This window comes from Buteo buteo, chromosome 32 (genome assembly GCF_964188355.1).
Source record: "Buteo buteo chromosome 32, bButBut1.hap1.1, whole genome shotgun sequence".
In the NCBI taxonomy this organism is placed as follows: Eukaryota; Metazoa; Chordata; class Aves; order Accipitriformes; family Accipitridae; genus Buteo; species Buteo buteo.
Genome location: NC_134202.1, coordinates 986,227 through 1,006,542, shown reverse-complemented (window position 1 = coordinate 1,006,542; position 20,316 = coordinate 986,227). Strand labels below are relative to the sequence as shown.

The 20,316-nt window shown below is 66.1% G+C and overlaps 5 protein-coding genes across 8 annotated transcripts; 2 read left to right on the top strand and 3 right to left on the bottom strand.

Annotated features, from left to right (window-relative positions):
- Positions 1-1,453: 1,453 nt before the first annotated feature.
- LOC142026272 (HLA class II histocompatibility antigen, DR alpha chain-like) lies at positions 1,454-4,116 on the bottom strand. Its single transcript, XM_075019230.1, has 4 exons — positions 3,908-4,116; positions 2,854-3,111; positions 2,286-2,567; positions 1,454-2,179 (listed from the first exon to the last, which is right to left on the bottom strand). The coding sequence occupies exons 1-4, from the start codon at positions 3,978-3,980 to the stop codon at positions 2,025-2,027; spliced, it is 768 nt and encodes a 255-aa protein (XP_074875331.1). The 5' UTR covers positions 3,981-4,116; the 3' UTR covers positions 1,454-2,024.
- A 266-nt stretch (positions 4,117-4,382) lies between these two features.
- Positions 4,383-6,691, top strand: LOC142026268 (class II histocompatibility antigen, B-L beta chain-like). The gene is made up of 6 exons (XM_075019224.1): positions 4,383-4,620; positions 5,107-5,376; positions 5,637-5,918; positions 6,032-6,138; positions 6,252-6,275; positions 6,451-6,691. Exons 1-6 carry the CDS (start codon positions 4,530-4,532, stop codon positions 6,457-6,459), a joined length of 783 nt encoding a protein of 260 aa, XP_074875325.1. The 5' UTR covers positions 4,383-4,529; the 3' UTR covers positions 6,460-6,691.
- A 483-nt stretch (positions 6,692-7,174) lies between these two features.
- LOC142026271 (HLA class II histocompatibility antigen, DR alpha chain-like) lies at positions 7,175-9,437 on the bottom strand. The gene is made up of 4 exons (XM_075019229.1): positions 9,283-9,437; positions 8,232-8,489; positions 7,664-7,945; positions 7,175-7,557 (listed from the first exon to the last, which is right to left on the bottom strand). The coding sequence occupies exons 1-4, from the start codon at positions 9,353-9,355 to the stop codon at positions 7,403-7,405; spliced, it is 768 nt and encodes a 255-aa protein (XP_074875330.1). The 5' UTR covers positions 9,356-9,437; the 3' UTR covers positions 7,175-7,402.
- Positions 9,438-9,797: 360 nt separating this feature from the next.
- Positions 9,798-12,568, top strand: LOC142026269 (class II histocompatibility antigen, B-L beta chain-like). The gene is made up of 6 exons (XM_075019225.1): positions 9,798-9,995; positions 10,481-10,747; positions 11,007-11,288; positions 11,402-11,508; positions 11,622-11,645; positions 11,735-12,568. Exons 1-6 carry the CDS (start codon positions 9,905-9,907, stop codon positions 11,741-11,743), a joined length of 780 nt encoding a protein of 259 aa, XP_074875326.1. The 5' UTR covers positions 9,798-9,904; the 3' UTR covers positions 11,744-12,568.
- Positions 12,028-19,793, bottom strand: BRD2 (bromodomain containing 2). Of its 4 annotated transcripts, none has more exons than XM_075019087.1 (12): positions 18,881-19,793; positions 17,086-17,386; positions 15,916-16,053; positions 15,691-15,832; positions 15,396-15,604; positions 14,905-15,276; positions 14,653-14,781; positions 14,322-14,576; positions 14,035-14,204; positions 13,490-13,800; positions 13,273-13,395; positions 12,028-13,165 (listed from the first exon to the last, which is right to left on the bottom strand). In XM_075019087.1, exons 1-12 carry the CDS (start codon positions 18,907-18,909, stop codon positions 13,035-13,037), a joined length of 2,310 nt encoding a protein of 769 aa, XP_074875188.1. In that variant the 5' UTR covers positions 18,910-19,793; the 3' UTR covers positions 12,028-13,034. The 4 variants fall into 4 exon arrangements, with proteins under 4 accessions (XP_074875188.1, XP_074875187.1, XP_074875190.1 ...); XM_075019086.1 differs by having other exon boundaries at positions 14,035-14,243; positions 18,881-19,790; XM_075019089.1 differs by lacking the exon at positions 18,881-19,793 and adding an exon at positions 16,469-16,577 and having other exon boundaries at positions 14,035-14,243; positions 17,086-17,298.
- Positions 19,794-20,316: the final 523 nt, after the last annotated feature.

The window sequence follows — 20,316 nt, the reverse complement described above, 5'->3', positions numbered from 1 at the left end:
CAGAGCAATAGGTCTGCTTGCCACCAGGCCCTACACTGGACTGATCTGCAGCTGTGCCCCCTTCCAGTGCTTCCCACCGGGGGCTCAGAGTGACGCCTCTAGTATCCCCACGCGACCCCAGCATGCCACCCATGTGCGAGGTAGCCAGGTTTCACATCCTCCCCGCCGCACGTCATCCACTTTCTGTTCCAGCCGCATCTTCCTCTTCCGCTCCCGGCAAGGAGGGAAGTGGGCCCTGAGCCACTGTGCTGCCTTGTCTACATCCCAGGACGGATTTGCTCCTTGTCTGGGGGTTTCCTCAGTGCCTGCTTCTCCTCTGCAGCCCCACAGCAATGGCGGTTTTGCCGATTTGTGCCTCTGTCTCAATCCTTGAGCGTGAGGCTCACGCACCTGGGGCTTAGCATGTCCCTGCCCTGTGGGCTCAGACCTGGTCGTGGGCATAACCTGGAGCTCCAGCACCAAAGGCCTCCAGCCCAGCCTCTGCACGGAGGCTGTGCTGGGCCCCACGGAGCCTGCAGGGCACCCCACCACCCCCACCCCACATGCACAAGCCTCGTGTGTAGACTCCATGCACCCAGGCGGTGATGGGGAAGGAAAGGGGAACCAGGACAGGCATTGTCACAGACTTCCCGAGCAGGGCTGCGGTGTCACCAGTTACCAGGCAAAGCTGCTGCTGGGAGAACTCGTCTGGCTGAGGGCAAGATCCAGCTTTGCTCCCCCTCTGCCCCAACTAATGGCTCTTGGGTATGGCTGCAGTGTTCCCCTCCACTGCCCTGAGTACACGCGTGTGTGCACGTGTGTGTGTGTGCATGACAGGGAACAATGCCTGCGGGAACAGGGCTGTCAGATGAACTGGTCTCATCACCTGTAGTTTGCCTGTTCCCCCTCTGTATCATCCTAGCCCTGCAAGGGGGTCAGCCACACGCCCTCGCACCCATGGGGTGAACGCTGGCGGTGTGGAGCCCAGCCATCCCATGCAGCCTCCCTGGGTGCTGGTGGACCCAGCGAAGACTCCCCTGCCCAGGGTCTCGGCCCTGACCGGCGTTGGCTCTGCCCACACCCAGTTCACCAGAGAGCCACCTGCCCCAGGGATGCTGCTGATTTCTGTGGTACAGTAGGATGGGTCGGGCTGTCCCAGAGCCCCTTTCTGGCCTTGCCATGAGCATGGTTATCTGCCAATGGGCTTTATGGTCACCCCAGGAGCCACAAATGGGTGCCTGCCCCATGGGGCTGCTCTTTAGAGGTGCTAAGATCCCACCTACATCGGCTGGGAGAACCCAGGAGTCCTGAGGTCACCCTACCCCTTCCCTCTGCCCAAAAGCTGGAGCTAGATCCCTGGAGCTCTGCCCAACACCCACAACCCACTGCCCCATAAATCACCCAGACATTGAGGGGGCTTCTAGAGCTGCAGTCACCCCCTAGCGCAATGGAGAGAATGGACTCACAGTGAGGGTTGCATGGCAGGATCAACCCCAATCCACTTTATTGTGGTGACAAAGCAGCATAGCAGGAGTGGAGGGTGCAGGACGGTGTGCCGAGGGGGAGCTTTGGGGTAGGCCACACCTCCCCTCCCTTCAGGGGTCTGCAGGGGAGACCCCGCATCTGGGCTGGGAGGAGACGCCACGTCCCCAGCTGGAGATGGCCGTGGGGCCAGGGGCTGTGGGCAGGGCAGCCCCAGCATGGCAGTGGTGGGGGCTGGGTACCGGGACCAGTGTAGGGTCCCGGACTCTGCAGCAGTTCCCCCTGGCAGTGGGTGAGCCGAAGCAGGACGAGGTGCCACCCGAGCTCACCCCAGCTATGGGAAGCAGCCCAGTCCCTGTGGGAACCGGACTCTGCCAGGTCTGGCTCTGGAGCCGTCTCCAGCATGTCAGCGAGTGCTGCGCACAGGAGAAGGGGGTGCTGATGAAGTGGAGCAGGCATATGGGTCACCAGGGTGAGCAGCTCCCACGAGGCTAAGGTGAAGGCCGACTGAGGGTGCAGAGGGTCCAGCTGGGGGGAGGCTGGGAGCCCTGGGCCCTGCCCCCTCACAAGACGCCCCGCTGGTTGCGGGCGCTGTTCATCTTCATGGCCTTGATGATGAGGATGGTGCCCGCGATGATGCCGACGATGCCCACGGCCAGGCCCAGGGCGCACACCAGGGTCTCGGTGCTCTCGGAGGCGGGGAGGGGCAGCTGGGGTTCTGCGGAGGGGGGAGGGTGGGTGAGGATGGGGCGCTGAGCCCCCCTCGCTGCCTGCAAGGGGAGGGGACCCAGGCGTCCGGGCCCCAGCGCGGCCCCCCTCCTCACCCCAGTGCTTCAGGAGGGCGGTGGGCAGCCCCCAGTGCTCCACGCGGCAGTCGTAGTAGTCCCCCCGGGTGGGGATGAAGGGCAGGTAGGAGAACTTGCGGAAGCTGTGGTCCTCCCGGGGGTAGAAAACGGTCTCGAGGACGCCGTCCGTCACCACCTGCCCGTTCCTCAGCCACGTGATGGTGATGACGGACGGCCAGAACTTGTCCACGTAGCAGATCAGGATGTTGGGGTCCCCCAGCTCCACGGGGTCCTCGGAGAACACCGTCACCTCAGGTGGCACTGGCGGGGGATGGAGAAGGGGTTACTGCAGTCTCGGGTCAGCCAGGCACCGCTGCCTCGGGCTGGGCTGGGGCCTCCTGCCCCACCGACCTGGCCCCTTGTGCTCCACCGCCCACCCAGGGAGACCCCGCAGCCCGGCTTGGGGCTGTGCCCGCGTCCCCACGTGCTCCAGGGGAGCAGGGTGCCGTGCACCCCGCTGGCGGCTGGGCCGCAGGGTGTGGGAGCGACAGCCCTGGCAGCGTCCCCGGGGGTGAAGGCGCTGGCCGTGCGGCGGCCGGGTTGTTACCGATGGTGGCCTGCGAGCGGTTGGACCTTTTAATCATGATCTCCAAGGCCTGCTTTGCTACTGCCATGTTCTGCAGAGCTCCCTGCGCCTCGAAGGTGGCGAAGTTCCCGAACTCGGGCAGGCGCCAGATGGTCTCTGTCTTCTGCAGGTCCACGTGGAAGATCTCGTCCCCATCGAAATCAAACATGAACTCGCCGCCCTCCTGCCGCAGCGTCTCAGCCCGCTGGTAGAATTCGGCCTGGATCAACACGTGCCGCACTGGGAAGGGACAGGCATTAGGGTCAGTGCCCTTCCCGCTGCCGCAGGGCTCGCCCCCTCTCCCCACGGGCTCCCCCTGGGGACGCTGCGTGGGTGCAGGGAAGCCCTGATGGGGAGAAGAAGGGCCCACCCGGAGCCTCCCTCTCTCCCTTCCCGCAGGGGTCCCACAGGGCTGGGCAGGTGCTGACACGCGCCCCTCCCCAGGAAAGGGAGCGCTCGGACACCCGCTCTGCCCCCAGCCCCCAACTCCAGCACCTCCATGCTACCAGGAGGTTTCCCTTCCTCATCTCCTGGGGCCGGGGCCGGTGACAGGCTGTGGGACCACCGGCGTCTGTCCCCAGAGGTGCTGCGGGATGGGGTGGCGGTCCCGGGGCCCCAAAGACGTGGGCACTGGCTGTCCTGCCCCACGCACGAACCCCGCCTGGGCCAGGCCTCATGGGGCGCAGCCGCCGCTGCGAAGGGAGGAGACCCAGGAGCGGTGGGTGCTGCGGGGACCTGACCCCCGAGCTGGGGCACTGGGGGGTAGGAGGGCAGGGAGACTGGGGCCGGGGGAGGTCCAGGAACGAGCGTCCTGGCCCCCTCCCCGCTTCTTCCCTGCCCTGCCTTCCTGGGGTGCACCTGGAGCCCACGTCCACCCATGGGATGGGTGAGATGGAGGGACGGAGCTCCCCTCGGCCAGGGCCCTGCCCCAAGCCTTACACCAGCCTCCCACCGCCCGCCCCGTGGGTGCAGGGCACCCCACGCCCCACCTCTGCCCCCAGACCCACCACCCCAGCGCCCCGGTGCCCTCACGCACCTTTCACGGCCCCCGCGCCCTGCAGGGTCAGCACTGCCAGCAGCGCCAGCGGGATGCCCCGTCCTCCGGCCATCGCCTCTCCCGGCAGCGGGACCGGACGAGGGGCAGGCGTCGCTCTTGGGGAGCTGAGTGCCGGGGCCCCCGGGGCCGGGGGACAGGGCCCCCCCAGGTGCCCAGCCACTAGGAGGGAGCCCTGCCTCTGACTCGGCTGTTCCCAGGCAGAGCACCAGCACCCAGCACCCTGCCGAGCAGACAGACGGACGGACGCTCCGGCAGGGCTCCGCAGGGCTGCACTGTTGAACTTGGGCCGCGCACGCCCCCGGAGAGGGCTGTGGGGAGGGGGCAGGTGGGGGCCGCCGAGGCCGGGGAGCCCCAGTGCCGGTGGGGGCCGGCAGCCCCCTCCCCGGGGTCGCTGCCCCAGCGCGGACCAAGTGTCAGCGGGAGCCCTGCGGGGCCCGGCTCTGCCTGGTGACGGGTGATGCTGCCCAGCCTCGCTCCTCACTGGTCCTCGCTGGGACTCCCAGCCCTGGCACTGGGCAGGAGCGGGGCCGTACCCCAAAGCGGCAGAGTCCGGCTCTCCTGGGGGGTCCCAGCACCTTTGCAGCCTCTGCTGTGAGCAGCGATGGAGACCGGTCGTGTCCTGGGAGCTGGGGCCGTGCTGGTGGCGCTGGTGGTGCTGGGAGCCCGGCCGGGCGGTGGCCAGGAGACCTCAGGTGAGCTCAGAGCCGGGGCACGGGGAGGGTGTTGGTGGGGTTGGATCCCACGCGTGTCCTGAGGGCAGGTCCTGGGGGTCTGGGGTTGGGGGGCCACTGAGAGGCCCCCCCCCCAGCCCTTGGGACCACCCTGCAGGTGGGGGAGAGCTGCCCCCACCGAATCCCTCGTCCTGTCGTCTGTCCTCTGAGGGTCCTGGGAGCAGCGGGCTCCAGGTGAGACCCGGTTCCCAAACGGTTTGGGGATGATGCTCCCCGCCCTCGCTGAACCCCGGGAAGCGCCTCTTGGCCCGGTTCTGCTCTGGCTCCCTCCCGCCCCTCCCTTCCCCTGGGCTCTGTCCCCTCCGGCTCTCCCCAGTCGGAGAAACGGAGTCCTGGCGGGGTCAGGATCCCATCTCCAGTCCTAGCGCAGCTGAGTGGGTCTGGGGGAGGCTGGGAAGAGAATGGTGGTGACCTGCCCTCCCACGACCTGCCGCCCTGCACAAACAGGGTTCTTCCAGGAGATGAGTAAGTTTGAGTGTCACCACCTCAATGGCAATAAGAATGTCAGGTATCTGATGAAGTACATCTACAACCGGGAGCAGAGGGTGCACTTTGACAGCGATGTGGGTCACTTTGTGGCCGACACCCCCCTGGGTGAGCCTGATGCCAAGTACTGGAACAGCCAACCGGACATACTGGAGGATGCACAGGCTGCGGTGGACACATACTGCCGCCACAACTACGAGGTGGTGACCCCTTTCCTCGTGGAGAGGAGAGGTGAGTGCGTGCCAGAACATTTCCCTGGGGGACGGGCCCACGCCAAGCCCCTGAGATCGCAGGAGGGGAGAGAGAGTCTGTGCTGTGCTTGGGCCTGGCCCCGGGGAAAGCCCCTGCGCCCTTCCACGAGGACCAGAGTCCCTCGTACCCTCGCTGGGCACGTCCTGCGTGGGGACCGCTGGTCCAGGCTGGGGGCCGGCGCGCAGGGTGGCCCCTGGGCTCTGCCAGCCCCTTGCCAGCCCTCTCTCGCTCTCCCCCAGTTGAGCCCAAGGTGAGGGTCTCCCCCATGCAGTCGAGCTCCCTGCCCCAGACCAACAGGCTGGTTTGCTACGTGACGGGGTTTTACCCCGCGGAGATCGAGGTGAAGTGGTTCAAGAACGGGCAGGAGGAGACGGAGCACGTGGTGTCCACGGACGTGATCCAGAACGGAGACTGGACCTACCAGGTGCTGGTGATGCTGGAAACCACCCCGCAGCGCGGGGACACCTACGCGTGCCAGGTGGAGCACGTCAGCCTGCAGCACCCCGTCACCCAGCAGTGGGGTAAGGCCCTGCCCTGTCCGGCAGCCTGGTTGGGTGGGGGCCCAAGCCCCTGGTCCCGCTGGGGAGTGGGACGGGAGACCCCCAGCCCTGACGCCCTGCTCTCGTCCCCGCAGAGGTGCAGTCGGACGCCGCCAGGAGCAAGATGCTCACGGGGGTGGGGGGCTTCGTGCTGGGGCTCATCTTCCTGGCGCTGGGGCTCTTCCTCTACATGCGCAAGAAGGTGAGAGCGGTCGGGAGACTGGGTGGGGGGTCCCTGGGGTGTCTCCTGTGCATGGGGCGGGGGCTGCGGGTCTGCCCCTGCTCCGACGCTGACTTTGTCTCTCCGTGTTTCAGGGCGCCTCGTTCCCCAGGCTGCAGGTAATGTCTGCCCGTCTCCCCCGACCCTGCTCCACCCTCCCCTTGTGGGCTGGTCCCCACCTGCTCCCAATGGCAGCGTGTCCGTATGGAGTGTGTCCCCCGATAGCGCCGGGGCAGAGCCCTGGGGACACGCCGTCCCCCAGCCCGGTGGTCACCCCCTCTTCTCTCCCCACAGAGCTCCTGAATGAACTCCTGCCCCTGCGGGTCTGCTCCGTTGATGTCCATCCTCTGCCCCCCAGTGTCGCCTCTGCCTCACGCTGCCCCGTCCCAGAGCCCCACGTCCCCCCACTGATCCCCGGGGTCACCCCCTCCCTCCCATCCCAGCCCAGCTTGGCTGTCGCAGCTCTGCAGCCCCGGGGTCCCCAGGACCCTGTGACGGTGGCCCTTGGCTCCCCCGGCTCTACCTAATAAAATGTCCCAGTATCCTCTGGCCCTGGTTGTTTGGGGACAGTGGGGCAGGGGTGGGTCACTCCCTTCCCTGTGCCCACGAGTCCGTGACAGGGCTCCGAGTCCTCAGCGGGGACCAGACGTGCTCGGGGCTGCCGACGGTGGGGGGACACTGCGAGGAGGGGCCAACACCCCTTCCCCTGGGAGGTAGGGGGGGCGGGCGGCAGAGCCTGCCTCTACGATGGATCAGGGCTGGGGACGGGGACGAGGGGTCGTGAGTCCCCTCACCTGCTCTGGTGGGTGGCTCCGTGTCCCCCTCCCGGTGCCAGACCCCGCTGTGGTGGGGGGGAGCAGGGCCCTGGGGTGGCGGGGGGCCCATTTGGTGATGGCCGCTCCGCTCACGGGGCACCGCCCTGCACCCCAACACGGCACCCACCACGCCAGCCCCACAGCCCCCCCAGTCACCCTGTTCCCCACCACACTGTATCACCAGGGCGAGCGGGGCGCCGATGAACAGAATGAGTGGTGCCAGGCTGTCCCCAACCACCTTTACTGCTGCTCGGAAGCACCCCAGAGCCTGGGAAGGCAGAGCCCCGGTCAGTGGGGTGCCCATGGGGCACGGCAAGGCGGGGGGGACACGGGGCAGGCGTGTGGGGCGCAGGGCTTGGCCGAGGGGACGCAGCTGGGACGTGAGGGCGAGGGCTGGTGGGGGCTGGGAGGGCACCCTGGGCCCTGCCCCCTCACAAGACGCCCCGCTGGTTGCGGGCGCTGTTCATCTTCATGGCCTTGATGATGAGGATGGTGCCCGCGATGATGCCGACGATGCCCACGGCCAGGCCCAGGGCGCACACCAGGGTCTCGGTGCTCTCGGAGGCGGGGAGGGGCAGCTGGGGTTCTGCGGAGGGGGGAGGGTGGGTGAGGATGGGGCGCTGAGCCCCCCTCGCTGCCTGCAAGGGGAGGGGACCCAGGCGTCCGGGCCCCAGCGCGGCCCCCCTCCTCACCCCAGTGCTTCAGGAGGGCGGTGGGCAGCCCCCAGTGCTCCACGCGGCAGTCGTAGTAGTCCCCCCGGGTGGGGATGAAGGGCAGGTAGGAGAACTTGCGGAAGCTGTGGTCCTCCCGGGGGTAGAAAACGGTCTCGAGGACGCCGTCCGTCACCACCTGCCCGTTCCTCAGCCACGTGATGGTGATGACGGACGGCCAGAACTTGTCCACGTAGCAGATCAGGATGTTGGGGTCCCCCAGCTCCACGGGGTCCTCGGAGAACACCGTCACCTCAGGTGGCACTGGCGGGGGATGGAGAAGGGGTTACTGCAGTCTCGGGTCAGCCAGGCACCGCTGCCTCGGGCTGGGCTGGGGCCTCCTGCCCCACCGACCTGGCCCCTTGTGCTCCACCGCCCACCCAGGGAGACCCCGCAGCCCGGCTTGGGGCTGTGCCCGCGTCCCCACGCGCTCCAGGGGAGCAGGGTGCCGTGCACCCCGCTGGCGGCTGGGCCGCAGGGTGTGGGAGCGACAGCCCTGGCAGCGTCCCCGGGGGTGAAGGCGCTGGCCGTGCGGCGGCCGGGTTGTTACCGATGGTGGCCTGCGAGCGGTTGGACCTTTTAATCATGATCTCCAAGTTCTGCTTTGCTACTGCCATGTTCTGCAGAGCTCCCTGCGCCTCGAAGGTGGCGAAGTTCCCGAACTCGGGCAGGCGCCAGATGGTCTCTGTCTTCTGCAGGTCCACGTGGAAGATCTCGTCCCCATCGAAATCAAACATGAACTCGCCGCCCTCCTGCCGCAGCGTCTCAGCCCGCTGGTAGAATTCGGCCTGGATCAACACGTGCCGCACTGGGAAGGGACAGGCATTAGGGTCAGTGCCCTTCCCGCTGCCGCAGGGCTCGCCCCCTCTCCCCACGGGCTCCCCCTGGGGATGCTGCGTGGGTGCAGGGAAGCCCTGATGGGGAGAAGAAGGGCCCACCCGGAGCCTCCCTCTCTCCCTTCCCGCAGGGGTCCCACAGGGCTGGGCAGGTGCTGACACCCGCCCCTCCCCAGGAAAGGGAGCGCTCGGACACCCGCTCTGCCCCCAGCCCCCAACTCCAGCACCTCCATGCCACCAGGAGGTTTCCCTTATCTCCTGGGGCCGGGGCTGGTGACAGGCTGTGGGACCACCGGCGTCTGTCCCCAGAGGTGCTGCGGGATGGGGTGGCGGTCCTGGGGCCCCAAAGACGTGGGCACTGGCTGTCCTGCCCCACGCACGAACCCCGCCTGGGCCAGGCCTCATGGGGCGCAGCCGCCGCTGCGAAGGGAGGAGACCCAGGAGCGGTGGGTGCTGCGGGGACCTGACCCTCGAGCTGGGGCACTGGGGGGTAGGAGGGCAGGGAGACTGGGGCCGGGGGAGGTCCAGGAACGAGCGTCCTGGCCCCCTCCACCGCTTCTTCCCTGCCCTGCCTTCCTGGGGTGCACCTGGAGCCCACGTCCACCCATGGGATGGGTGAGATGGAGGGACGGAGCTCCCCTCGGCCAGGGCCCTGCCCCAAGCCTTACACCAGCCCCCCACCGCCCGCCCCGTGGGTGCAGGGCACCCCACGCCCCACCTCTGCCCCCAGACCCACCACCCCAGCGCCCCGGTGCCCTCACGCACCTTTCACGGCCCCCACGCCCTGCAGGGTCAGCACTGCCAGCAGCGCCAGCGGGACGCCCCGTCCTCCGGCCATCGCCTCTCCCGGCAGCGGGACCGGACGAGGGGCAGGCGTCGCTCTTGGGGAGCTGAGTGCCGGGGCCCCCGGGGCCGGGGGACAGGGCCCCCCCAGGTGCCCAGCCACTAGGAGGGAGCCCTGCCTCTGACTCGGCTGTTCCCAGGCAGAGCACCAGCACCCAGCACCCTGCCGAGCAGACAGACGGACGGACGCTCCGGCAGGGCTCCGCAGGGCTGCACTGTTGAACTTGGGCCGCGCACGCCCCCGGAGAGGGCTGTGGGGAGGGGGCAGGTGGGGGCCGCCGAGGCCGGGGAGCCCCAGTGCCGGTGGGGGCCGGCAGCCCCCTCCCCGGGGTCGCTGCCCCAGCGCGGACCAAGTGTCAGCGGGAGCCAAGCGGGGCCCGGCTCTGCCTGGTGACGGGTGATGCTGCCCAGCCTCGCTCCTCACTGGTCCTCGCTGGGACTCCCAGCCCTGGCACTGGGCAGGAGCGGGGCCGTACCCCAAAGCGGCAGAGTCCGGCTCTCCTGGGGGGTCCCAGCACCTTTGCAGCCTCTGCTGTGAGCAGCGATGGAGACCGGTCGTGTCCTGGGAGCTGGGGCCGTGCTGGTGGCGCTGGTGGCGCTGGTAGCCCGGCCGGGCGGTGGCCAGTTGACCTCAGGTGAGCTCAGAGCCGGGGCACGGGGAGGGTGTTGGTGGGGTTGGATCCCACGCGTGTCCTGAGGGCAGGTCCTGGGGGTCTGGGGTTGGGGGGCCACTGAGAGGCCCCCCCCCAGCCCTTGGGACCACCCTGCAGGTGGGGGAGAGCTGCCCCCACCGAATCCCTCGTCCGGTCGTCTGTCCTCCGCGGGCCCTGGGAGCAGTGGGCTCCAGGTGAGACCCGGTTCCCAAACAGTTTGGGGATGATGCTCCCCGCCCTCGCTGAACCCCGGGAAGCGCCTCTTGGCCCGGTTCTGCTCTGGCTCCCTCCCGCCCCTCCCTTCCCCTGGGCTCTGTCCCCTCCGGCTCTCCCCAGTCGGAGAAACGGAGTCCTGGCGGGGTCAGGATCCCATCTCCAGTCCTAGCGCAGCTGAGTGGGTCTGGGGGAGGCTGGGAAGAGAATGGTGGTGACCTGCCCTCCCACGACCTGCCGCCCTGCACAAACAGGGTTCTTCCAGGAGATGAGTAAGTTTGAGTGTCACCACCTCAATGGCAATAAGAATGTCAGGTATCTGGAGAAGTACATCTACAACCGGGAGCAGAGGGTGCACTTTGACAGCGATGTGGGTCACTATGTGGCTGACACCCCCCTGGGTGAGCCTAGTGCCAAGTACTGGAACAGCCAACCGGACATACTGGAGGATGCACAGGCTGCGGTGGACACGTGTCGACACAACTATGAGGTGTCGACCCCTTTCCTCGTGGAGAGGAGAGGTGAGTGTGTGCCAGAACATTCCCTGGGGGACGGGCCCACGCCAAGCCCCTGAGCTTGCAGGAGGGGAGAGAGAGTCTGTGCCGTGCTTGGGCCTGGCCCCAGGCAAAGCCCCTGCGCCCTTCCACCAGGACGCGAGTCCCTCGTACCCTCGCTGGGCACGTCCTGCGTGGGGACCGCTGGTGCAGGCTGGGGGCCGGCGCGCAGGGTGGCCCCTGGGCTCTGCCAGCCCCTTGCCAGCCCTCTCTCGCTCTCCCCCAGTTGAGCCCAAGGTGAGGGTCTCCCCCATGCAGTCGAGCTCCCTGCCCCAGACCAACAGGCTGGTTTGCTACGTGACGGGGTTTTACCCCGCGGAGATCGAGGTGAAGTGGTTCAAGAACGGGCAGGAGGAGACGGAGCACGTGGTGTCCACGGACGTGATCCAGAACGGAGACTGGACCTACCAGGTGCTGGTGATGCTGGAAACCACCCCGCAGCGCGGGGACACCTACGCGTGCCAGGTGGAGCACGTCAGCCTGCAGCACCCCGTCACCCAGCAGTGGGGTAAGGCCCTGCCCTGTCCGGCAGCCTGGTTGGGTGGGGGCCCAAGCCCCTGGTCCCGCTGGGGAGTGGGACGGGAGACCCCCAGCCCTGACGCCCTGCTCTCGTCCCCGCAGAGGTGCAGTCGGACGCCGCCAGGAGCAAGATGCTCACGGGGGTGGGGGGCTTCGTGCTGGGGCTCATCTTCCTGGCGCTGGGGCTCTTCCTCTACATGCGCAAGAAGGTGAGAGCCGTCGGGAGACTGGGTGGGGGGTCCCTGGGGTGTCTCCTGTGCGCGGGGTGGGGGCTGCGGTTCTGCCCCTGCTCCGACACTGACTTTGTCTCTCCCTGTTTCAGGGCGCCTCGTTCCCCAGGCTGCAGGTAACGTCCGTCTCCCCCTGACCCCACATCCCCCAGCCCCCCACAATTATTGATTTATCCCCTTTCTCACCCCCCCCACCTCCTTGCAGCGCACCTGAAATCAAACTCCAGCCCCTGCAGATCTGCTCCATCACCAGAATCTCTTCCTACCCACCCCCCAGATGATCCTCAGCTATCCACCCCCCCACCCCTCCGAATCGTACCCACAGCCACTTTGGAATAATAAAGAGGGATGGAGAGCCAGGCGTGGGGTGTTCCGTGCTTGGGGATCCCTCTGGGAGTGGGAAATGACGGGAAGGGGGGGGGGGAAGGGCGCAGCACCCTCCTCCTGCACGTATGGAACTGGGAGGGGGGTAACAGCTGAGCAACACGACAGCCTGGCTCAACTCGAATAATATTTTCTTTATTTACATGTTAAAGAATCGAAACGTTCGAAACATACAATAAGATGAAAACACGGCTCTAAGGGTCTAAGGGGGGGGGGAGGCAGTGGGCAGGGGGAAGGAAAAAGTAAAACAAAACCCCCAAAAAACAAAATAAAACAAGTAGAAAAAAATTATACAGTCAACGTAAAAAAACAGGCGGCCCCTCCCTCCCCCCTTCCCCGCGCGGGAACATGCTGCCCTGATCGTCTGCTGGGGGGGGGGGGATGTGGTTGGGGGGGGTGTTATGTACAAGGCGCGTCCCCGGGGCCCCCGCCAGCACAACGCGGCATCAATAAATTAAAAATCCTCCACAGACGAGGGGAAGGGGAGGGCGGCGGCTGCCCCCGGAGGGGGGGTTGAGTAAGGAGGGGTCCTAGTCCCCCCCCCCTCCCAGCAAACCCCAACTGGGGACTCTCAAACCACTCCCCTGCCCCAGGGCTTTGCCCCCCCCTTCTTTTTTAAAAGATTTTTTTTTCTCTTTTTTTTTTTTTTTTTTTTTCTTAAAAACCCCCAAATTTTTCCCCTTTTTGGAAAAAAATCCCACAAGTCAGGGAAGAAGAAAAAAAAAAAAAAGAAAAAAAGCAAGAACCCCCCCAACCTAAAACAACAAACAGTAAAACCTGTTGGGGGGGGGGGGGGGAGGAGGAGGAAGAGGAAGAGGAGGAGGGAGGCCCAACCCTGCAGCCAGGGCCCCCCCCCTTTCTCCTCCCCTTCCCCTGCAATGCCTCCGGCCTGTAAACACTTGGGGTCCCCCCCTCACCCCCTCTTCTCTCCCCCCCTCCTCCTCCCTGCCCCCAACCCCTCCCCATCAGCCCCGGGTGGGGTAGGGGGCTCTGCCTGCCGGGTGAAGGGCCCCCCCCTCAGTCCGATTCAACCTGGATCCGGTCCCGCAGAACCTCTTTTTTCCAAAGCCGCCCGTGTTCCGGCTCAGTCGCGCCATCGTGGGGAGAGACGCGAGATTCCTCTAACCCGAATCCGAATCGCTGGTGTCCGAGGATGACGAACTGGAACTGGAACTACTGGAATCCGAACTGGAACTGGAGGCGCTGAGGCGAGATACGGCCACTTGCTGAGCCGATTCCGGTTTTTCGCTGGCTGCAAGGTAAAAGAGCGGCAAGGTTCAGCCGTGCGCGACGACGGAAGAGGAAGCGGGGAGGCGGAAGAGGAAGCAGGGAGGCCATCGCCATCTGCTACGCGCTTACCCTTTTTAGGGGGTTTTTTGGTGGAATTGAGTTGGCCGCTGACATCCTGCAGCCGCTTCTCCAGCTCCCGTTTCTTCTCCAGCGCCAGCTCCTCTTTCGTCTTCCCCACCGGCTTCTTCATGGCTGCAGGGAGAAAGGGGGAGGCTCAGTTTGGGACTCAGCCCCCACCCCCTCCGGCCCCCCAACACCCTCCCGGCGTCAACCCCACGGCGCTTACTTTCGCTGTAAGGTTTACGGGGTTTCTTCCGCAGGCAGGAGAGAACGTAGCGCTCCAACTCCCGCAGCGTCGAAGGTTTGAGGGTCTCGAAATCGATCTCGATCTCCTCAGGGTTGGAATCGCGCAGGGAAGGTTCTCGCGACTGGATGATGTGCACCACCCGCCCCAATTTTTCGCCCGGTAATTTGTTGATGTCTAAACTGAGTTGACGTTTTTCATCGTAAGTCATGGGTTTGCTCTCCTCCTCTTCCTCTGAATCGTAAAGCGCCGGCGGCGGCGGCAACGTCGCTTTAGCCGTTTTCTTCGAGTTCCTGCCGAGAGAGAATCGATGGCGCAGCGGCATCAAGGGCTGCCCCAAAAATCCAACACCCCACCACCACCACCACAAACCAACTCCAATCCCCCCATCCCCGGGGCTGGCAGCACTCAGACAAGGTTTGGCTTGTTCCAGTCGGTTTCTCGCCACGGTCGCTCTGCCGGGGAAAGTGTCATCACAGCCGCTGCCCGTGCCCACGCCCCCCCAGCGCCGCGGATGCCGCACTCACTTGGAACCGCCGCCTCCGCCAGTCCCGCCGCCACCACCACCGGCTTTCTTGGCTTTACGGAGCTGGGCCTGGCGCGCCCGGGCTTCCTCGTCGCCTCCCCGGCCTTTGTGCTTCTCCGATTTCTTCTTTTTTTTCTTTTCTCGCTTCTTTTTGGGTTTGGAAACGGGGCCCTGTGAGAGGGCAGCCAGCTGCTCGTGCACGGCCCGCAGCTGTGGGGGGAGACAGGGGGTGAGGCGGGCGTGGGGAGCGGGCCCGGGAAGCGGCACGGATCCTTCTCCGGCCCTCACCTGCTCCTGCAGCTCGGCCAAGCGATTGGCACGTTCCTCCTCCGAGTCGGAACTCTCCTCGCTCTCTGATGAACTCTCGCTGCTGCTCTCGTCCTCGTCGTCGTCTTCATCGTCCTCGTCGTCCTCATCCTCGTCGCTGGAGGACTCCTCGGAGGACGATTTGGAGAGGGCGCCGGTAAGCGGGGCCGACACCGAGGGCGGGCTGGCGTCCTGCGGCTCATCCGGCATCTTGGCGTAGCTGAACTCAAAGACGTCCTGCGAGGGGAGCGGGGTCAGCGCGGCGAGCGGGCAGGGTGTGGGGGGGGGTCGGGACACCCACCACCCCACTTACCTGCAGCTTGCGGGCCATGGCCACCACGTCGTGGTCAGGCGGGTTGTATTTGTAGCAGTTGGAGAACATTAACCGGACATCGGCAGCGAATTCCTGCGCGTCGTGGTAATCCCGGTTCTCCATCTTCCGCTACGGGGAGAGAAAACGGTAAGCAGGAGCTCCCGGGTCCCCACGCGGAGTGGGAGAAAAGACAGGAAAGCCACAGAGCACCGCCCCCAAAAAGGCTCCTCCACCCCCTTTCTCCTGCCCCACCTTGATGGTGCTGAGGTCCATGGGGTGCTTGATGATCTCGTGGTAGTCGTGCAGCCCCAGGGCCGAGGCATCGACGGGCTTGTAGAAGGGCCAGGCGTAGGCTGCGTGCTTCTTGGAGAGCAGCTCCTTAAGGATCCCGTTGCAGTACTTGAGCTGCTCTGATAGTTTACCCTTCTTGGATGTCTGGTGCTGTTGCGAATCCGGTAAATCCTTCTTAGGGGGTTTGATGGGGCGGCCGCTCTCCCGGCGTGCGGGGATCTTGGCCGCCTTGGCCTCCAAGAGCGTGGCGGAGGGCGAGGACTCTCCGCTGGTGGCGATGATGGCCGTGGTGGTGGGGGTGGTGGTGTCCGCTTTCCGCTTCACGCCCTTCTTCTGTCAAAAGAAAAGGGAAAAGAACCACGTGTGAGGCTGGGGGGGGGGGGGGGGGAAGCCGGCCCCACACTCCAGCCCCACAGAGCCTGCCCCATGGCCAGGGTCTGCCCTCCTCCTACCTTGGCCACGGGCTGGGTGGGAGCGGGCGCAGCCAGGACGGCCGGGGCAGTGGAGTGCAACGACTTGAGGAGCGGAGCGGAAATCACGGATGGGTGGGGAATGTTGACTATGGTGGTGGGGATGTCAGGGCTTGGGGTGTAGACCGCGGTGTGGGACACCGAGGAGACAGCCGGCACTTGCTGAGCAGCCGTGAGTCCCGCCAGGAGCGCTGGGCCAAGACAAGAAGCCCCCCCGCCCCGTTAGCACCACTGCCACCCCCAAGCAGTCGTTCCGTCCCATGTGGCGTCACCATACCTGCTGCCCGGGACGCTCCCTTCTTATGACTGTTCTTGGCCACCGGCACCACGATCTCCTGCTCTTCTGGTGGCATCTGGGCCACCTTCTGCAGGAAAATCTTCTCCAGGGTTTGGGCCATCAGCACAATGTCATCGGTGGGCTGCAGGGAAGACCGGAGGCAACGTCAAGAGTTCGCCAAGAAGGTACCACGGGACTCGCCGGTGGCACCGGCATGGTTCTTACCTTGTTGTAGATGTAGCAGTTGGTGAACATGGTGTTGAAGTCCTGCATGCACTCCGCAGCCCCCCAGTAATAGTTGTTCTCCAAGCGTCGCTTGATTGTCCCCATGTCCATGGGCTGCTTGATGATCTTGTGGTAGTCCTGCCGACAAAGGACACGGGACCGGTGGTCAGGGACGCACCGGTGACAGCGCCCGCGTCCCCAACCTCCCCAGTTCCGCAGTCGCTCGGGCACCCGGCAAAGCGCCGGCTCACACACCAGCTCTCATTCATCACCCAAGCGCAGGCAGGGGGTGCATGGGGTTCAAGAAATGCCTCCGGACCTGGTCCCCACCCGAGAGTGCCACCGTCCCCCTTCACCCACGGTGGGGCGAGAGGGACCCTAAGGTGCCTGGGGAGCAGCCAGCTCTGCCGGGGCGGGGAGGTGTGGGGGGACAGGGAGCCTACGCTACGGGAACGGCCGGACCCCCGGCATCCGGAAGGTGCGCGCCTCCCGCACGAGAGGTGGGATGGGGGCTCAGGGAAAGCTAACGCTAAATTTTAAGAGCAAAACCTACGTGGAAATTACCTCCGGGCTTTAACTCCTTGGGCGCCACAGGTGCACGGGGGGGCTGGCGTTTAATATTGGGGTCACAAGATGTCTTCTACAAATTCATGGATGGGAATCTGCAAAACGCATTCAGGGCACAAGAGATTAGGTGGGGAAGCGTCCGGGTTACCTCTAGAGCGGCTGCGTCACCTCATCCATACCTTTGTAGGGGACATCGGGGCAAAAGGGAGGGGTGGCAGCTGCTCTGAGGATGTCCCCAGGACCAGCCCGGACGCCTACGAGGGGCTGAGGTGGGGGGCTGGTACAGGTTATGGCCCCAGGAGAGGGCGAGTATGGCACAGCCCAGGCACCTGCAACTGCATCTCTGTGGCGGAGCCCCCGGGAGGGGGACGGCGCCGGCCCTGGCACTCTCAGGCTTGGGGTCGGGGCAGGGGACACACACCACGTCCGGGGTCAGGCAGCACCAAATTTAACAATACATCTGCCTAACACCCCCTGCCTGCACACACCAGCATGGTGTGGGGGGGTGAGGGGCAAACGAGGGGCAGGAGGGGGAGGACAAACACACTCGCGCACGTCCCGGGTGCCGTAACTTCTCCCACACCCGCCCGCAGGGCTCGTTACCGGCAGGCCCAGCTTGACAGCGTCGACGGGTTGACGAAAGGGCCAAGCAAACTGGTGCTTCCACAGAGCCTTCATCACCACTTTGTGCAGATACTGCAGCTGGTTGGTGACGCGACCGGGCTTCTTGGGATTGGAAACCTCCGGTGGAGGTGGGTTCACCTGGGGGGATTGCAGGGCCGGCACCGACGCCATGGTGGGGCTCTCGAAGCCCTCGTAGAGGAGCGAGGGTTTGCGGATCCGCTTGCCGGGGGTCGATTCCGTCGCCAGGCCCATGAGCCCGGCATTGCCCTCCCCCAGAATCCTGAAAGGGGAGCAGAGACAGGGTTAGCGGGGCAGCTCTGCACCAGGATTGCCGCAACACCGCCTCGGCCAACAAAAAAATGATTATTAAAAAAGAAAAAAAAAAAAATCGGCAGGGCTGGGCCTCAGGGTTCCCAGGAGAAACCCTCCCCAGAAAGAGCCGACCGCTCCTAAAATTGCAATTAAGGGCGGAAACATTGCCGCGCTCAGCTACAAATTCCCGGGACGTGGGTGAGGTCCCATCGCCCATCCTCAGTGTCCGGGTGGGGGGATTTGAGAGCGAACTCCGGTTGCACCCGTTAATTGCTGCCAGGCGGTTGCCCAGGTCCCTGCCGGTGCCGGGAGAGCCGCCTGCGCCGGCGCAGCCAGAGCCGAGAGGTTGGCACGGGTCCAGGCTCGCCCTCGAACAAAGAGCCGGCGCGCGGGGCCGCGCGCGGAGGTGACGGTGCCGGTGCGGTGACGGTGCTGCTGCGCGTCGAGGCGACGGTGACACTACCCGGGTGTCGCCAGCTCTTGGAGGCCAGGACCGGGAGCTCCGGCGGGATTTGGGGATGTGACAAAGCCCCACGGTTCAGCTGGACCGTTATGTCAATGCCAGGGCCAAGATCGCGGGCGGCTTGATGCCGTCCTGGTTGCAAAGACCCAAAACCATCCATGGGGACAGGCCAGGACTCGAGGGACTCACAGACCCAGGGAGGCGGCGCAGCCATGACCGCGTCACGCTCACAACTGACTCCTGCGCCAATTTAAGGGCAAAAACCGGCATTTTACGGCAACGGCCAGCGTTTTATGGCAACGACCAGCGTTTTACGGCAATGACCGGCAGTCCAGGAGCGGTACGAGGGTACCAAAATATCGCAGGAGAGAAAATACTTGTCACAAGGCCGACCAGAACACGCCACGGCAGCACCAGGGACCCCCAGGACACCGACACGAAGGCTTGGGAGGTTTCCAGAGCATGCGGGCAGCAGCTAAAACCAGCCCCTGCCCAACCCCTGCACCTTTCACACACACCTAAACCTGGACGGGGGGAACCCACCCCCCCCCACCTTGCCCTGAGCTGACCCCACGGGTGACTTGTCACCCCACAGGCCTGCATGACGGCCACCCACAGGTCCCCGCCACTATCACCCAGCGCCCACCGGCCTTGCCCGGGCGTCAGGGCTTGGCACAGCGGGACCTTTCCCCGGGGGCTCCCGAGCCGCCAAGGGCATGGCTCAAGTGCCAAGGACGGCGCTGGGAAGGGGGACAGGGTAGCCCCCAGTGACGAAATCGTGGGGGGCGAGACCCGCAGCCCCACCAACGTGGACAGAAAGCCGCTGCCCGTCCGCCTGTCCCCAGGCCACCAGAGAGACAACAGCAGCCGGGGCAAAGCCCGACCTCAAAATACCGTGTAACCCCACGCTCCCCGCCATCCCCCCACCGTCAACCACGGTCACAACCCACGCGTGACACCAATCTCTCCCCCCCCCCCCGCTACGGCGCCGGTACCTACTTGCTCTGGGGATTCACATTCTGCAACATGCCGGCGGCTGCGTGCCCGGCCCTCGATCCCGGCCGTCCTTCTTCTTCTTCTTCTTCTTCACCTCCTCCTCCTCCTCCCGCCGCCGCCGTCTCTTCCGACGACCCCCCCACTTTGCCCGGCGAACTGTTCGACGGTACCGGCCCGGTGGGGGGCCCTCCCCCGTCAGCGCATCACCGAACAACGGGGAGGGGGGACGAGCCAGGTACCCCCTCCCCTCCCCCGGGCAGGGCGGGCCTCAGGCGGCGGCGGTTCCTCCAGCCGGGCGCGGCGGCGAGCGGCGGCGGTGCGAGACCATCCACCGGCCTTCACATGAACGGGGCGCGGAGAGAAAATGGCGGCGGGGAGGTGGAGGGCGGAGGGGGGGTACGTAGCGGGGCGGGAAAGGTGGCGGCGGCGGTAGGAGAGAGCGGCTGTTGCGGGGCTGGGGGTAGCGGGGGGGGGGGGGTCCCCTCTTCGGAGCCCCCTCCGGGCTCCTAAATCCTCCGCGATCCGATCAATACAAGCCTCTCCGCGTCGCCGAAAGTCGGTTGCGTCCGCGGAAACCGGGAATCAGGCGGGCCGCGGCGATCCGGGAGACGGATGACAGCGGATTGCACCGGGGAAAAATCACCGCTCGGGTTCCATCTTGGCTCCCTGAGGGGAGGGAGGACGGGAACGGAGGAGGGGGGGAGGGAGGGAGGGAAAGGAGGGCCCCCCCCTCGCTGCTGGCCGCAGGCAGGGGTCGCTACGGAGGCCGGGGAGGGTCCGGCGAGCCCTCCGGGGAGCGCGGAGGCGGGGGCTGAGCCGCCCGGCGGAGGATGGATCCGGTTTGGGGCCGCCCCCCTGCGCGCACCGGGGCCCGACCCGCTCCGTCCTCTCGTCCCAGCGAAATGGCGCCTCTCGGCCTGCCCCCGGCCGCCCTTATATAGACACCAGCCGGCTCCTCATTGGGCGGCGGCGGCGCTGACATCACCCACCCGCCCCGCCCCGCCCCGCCGCGGCCTCATTGGGCGGAGGCACCCGGGGCGCGCCGCTCCTATTGGTGGCGCGGAACGCCACTCATCCCCACAGTTTCCCCCACCCCCCCCACCCAACACCCCCACCCCTCCCTTCCCGCCCTTCCGCCCGGCGCCTCATCCGACGGAGCCGGCTGTGTCGGCGCCCATTGGCCGGCGCTGCCATTCGTTGCGAGGTGATTGGCCGGCGGGTCACGTGAGGGGAGGGCGGGACCGGCGGGCGGAACCAGCCGTTGGCGGTTGTTGTCGCGCTCCCGGCGGGGAAGGGAGGGGGGGAAGGGGAGAGAGACGGAGCCGGCAGGCGCCATTTTGTGCAGCGGCGGCGATCCGCGGGCGGACAATGAACCCGGCGCTGCCGGGCGGCCCCGCCGCTTCCCCGCTATCCTCAGCGGTACCGGCCACCGGGTGGGA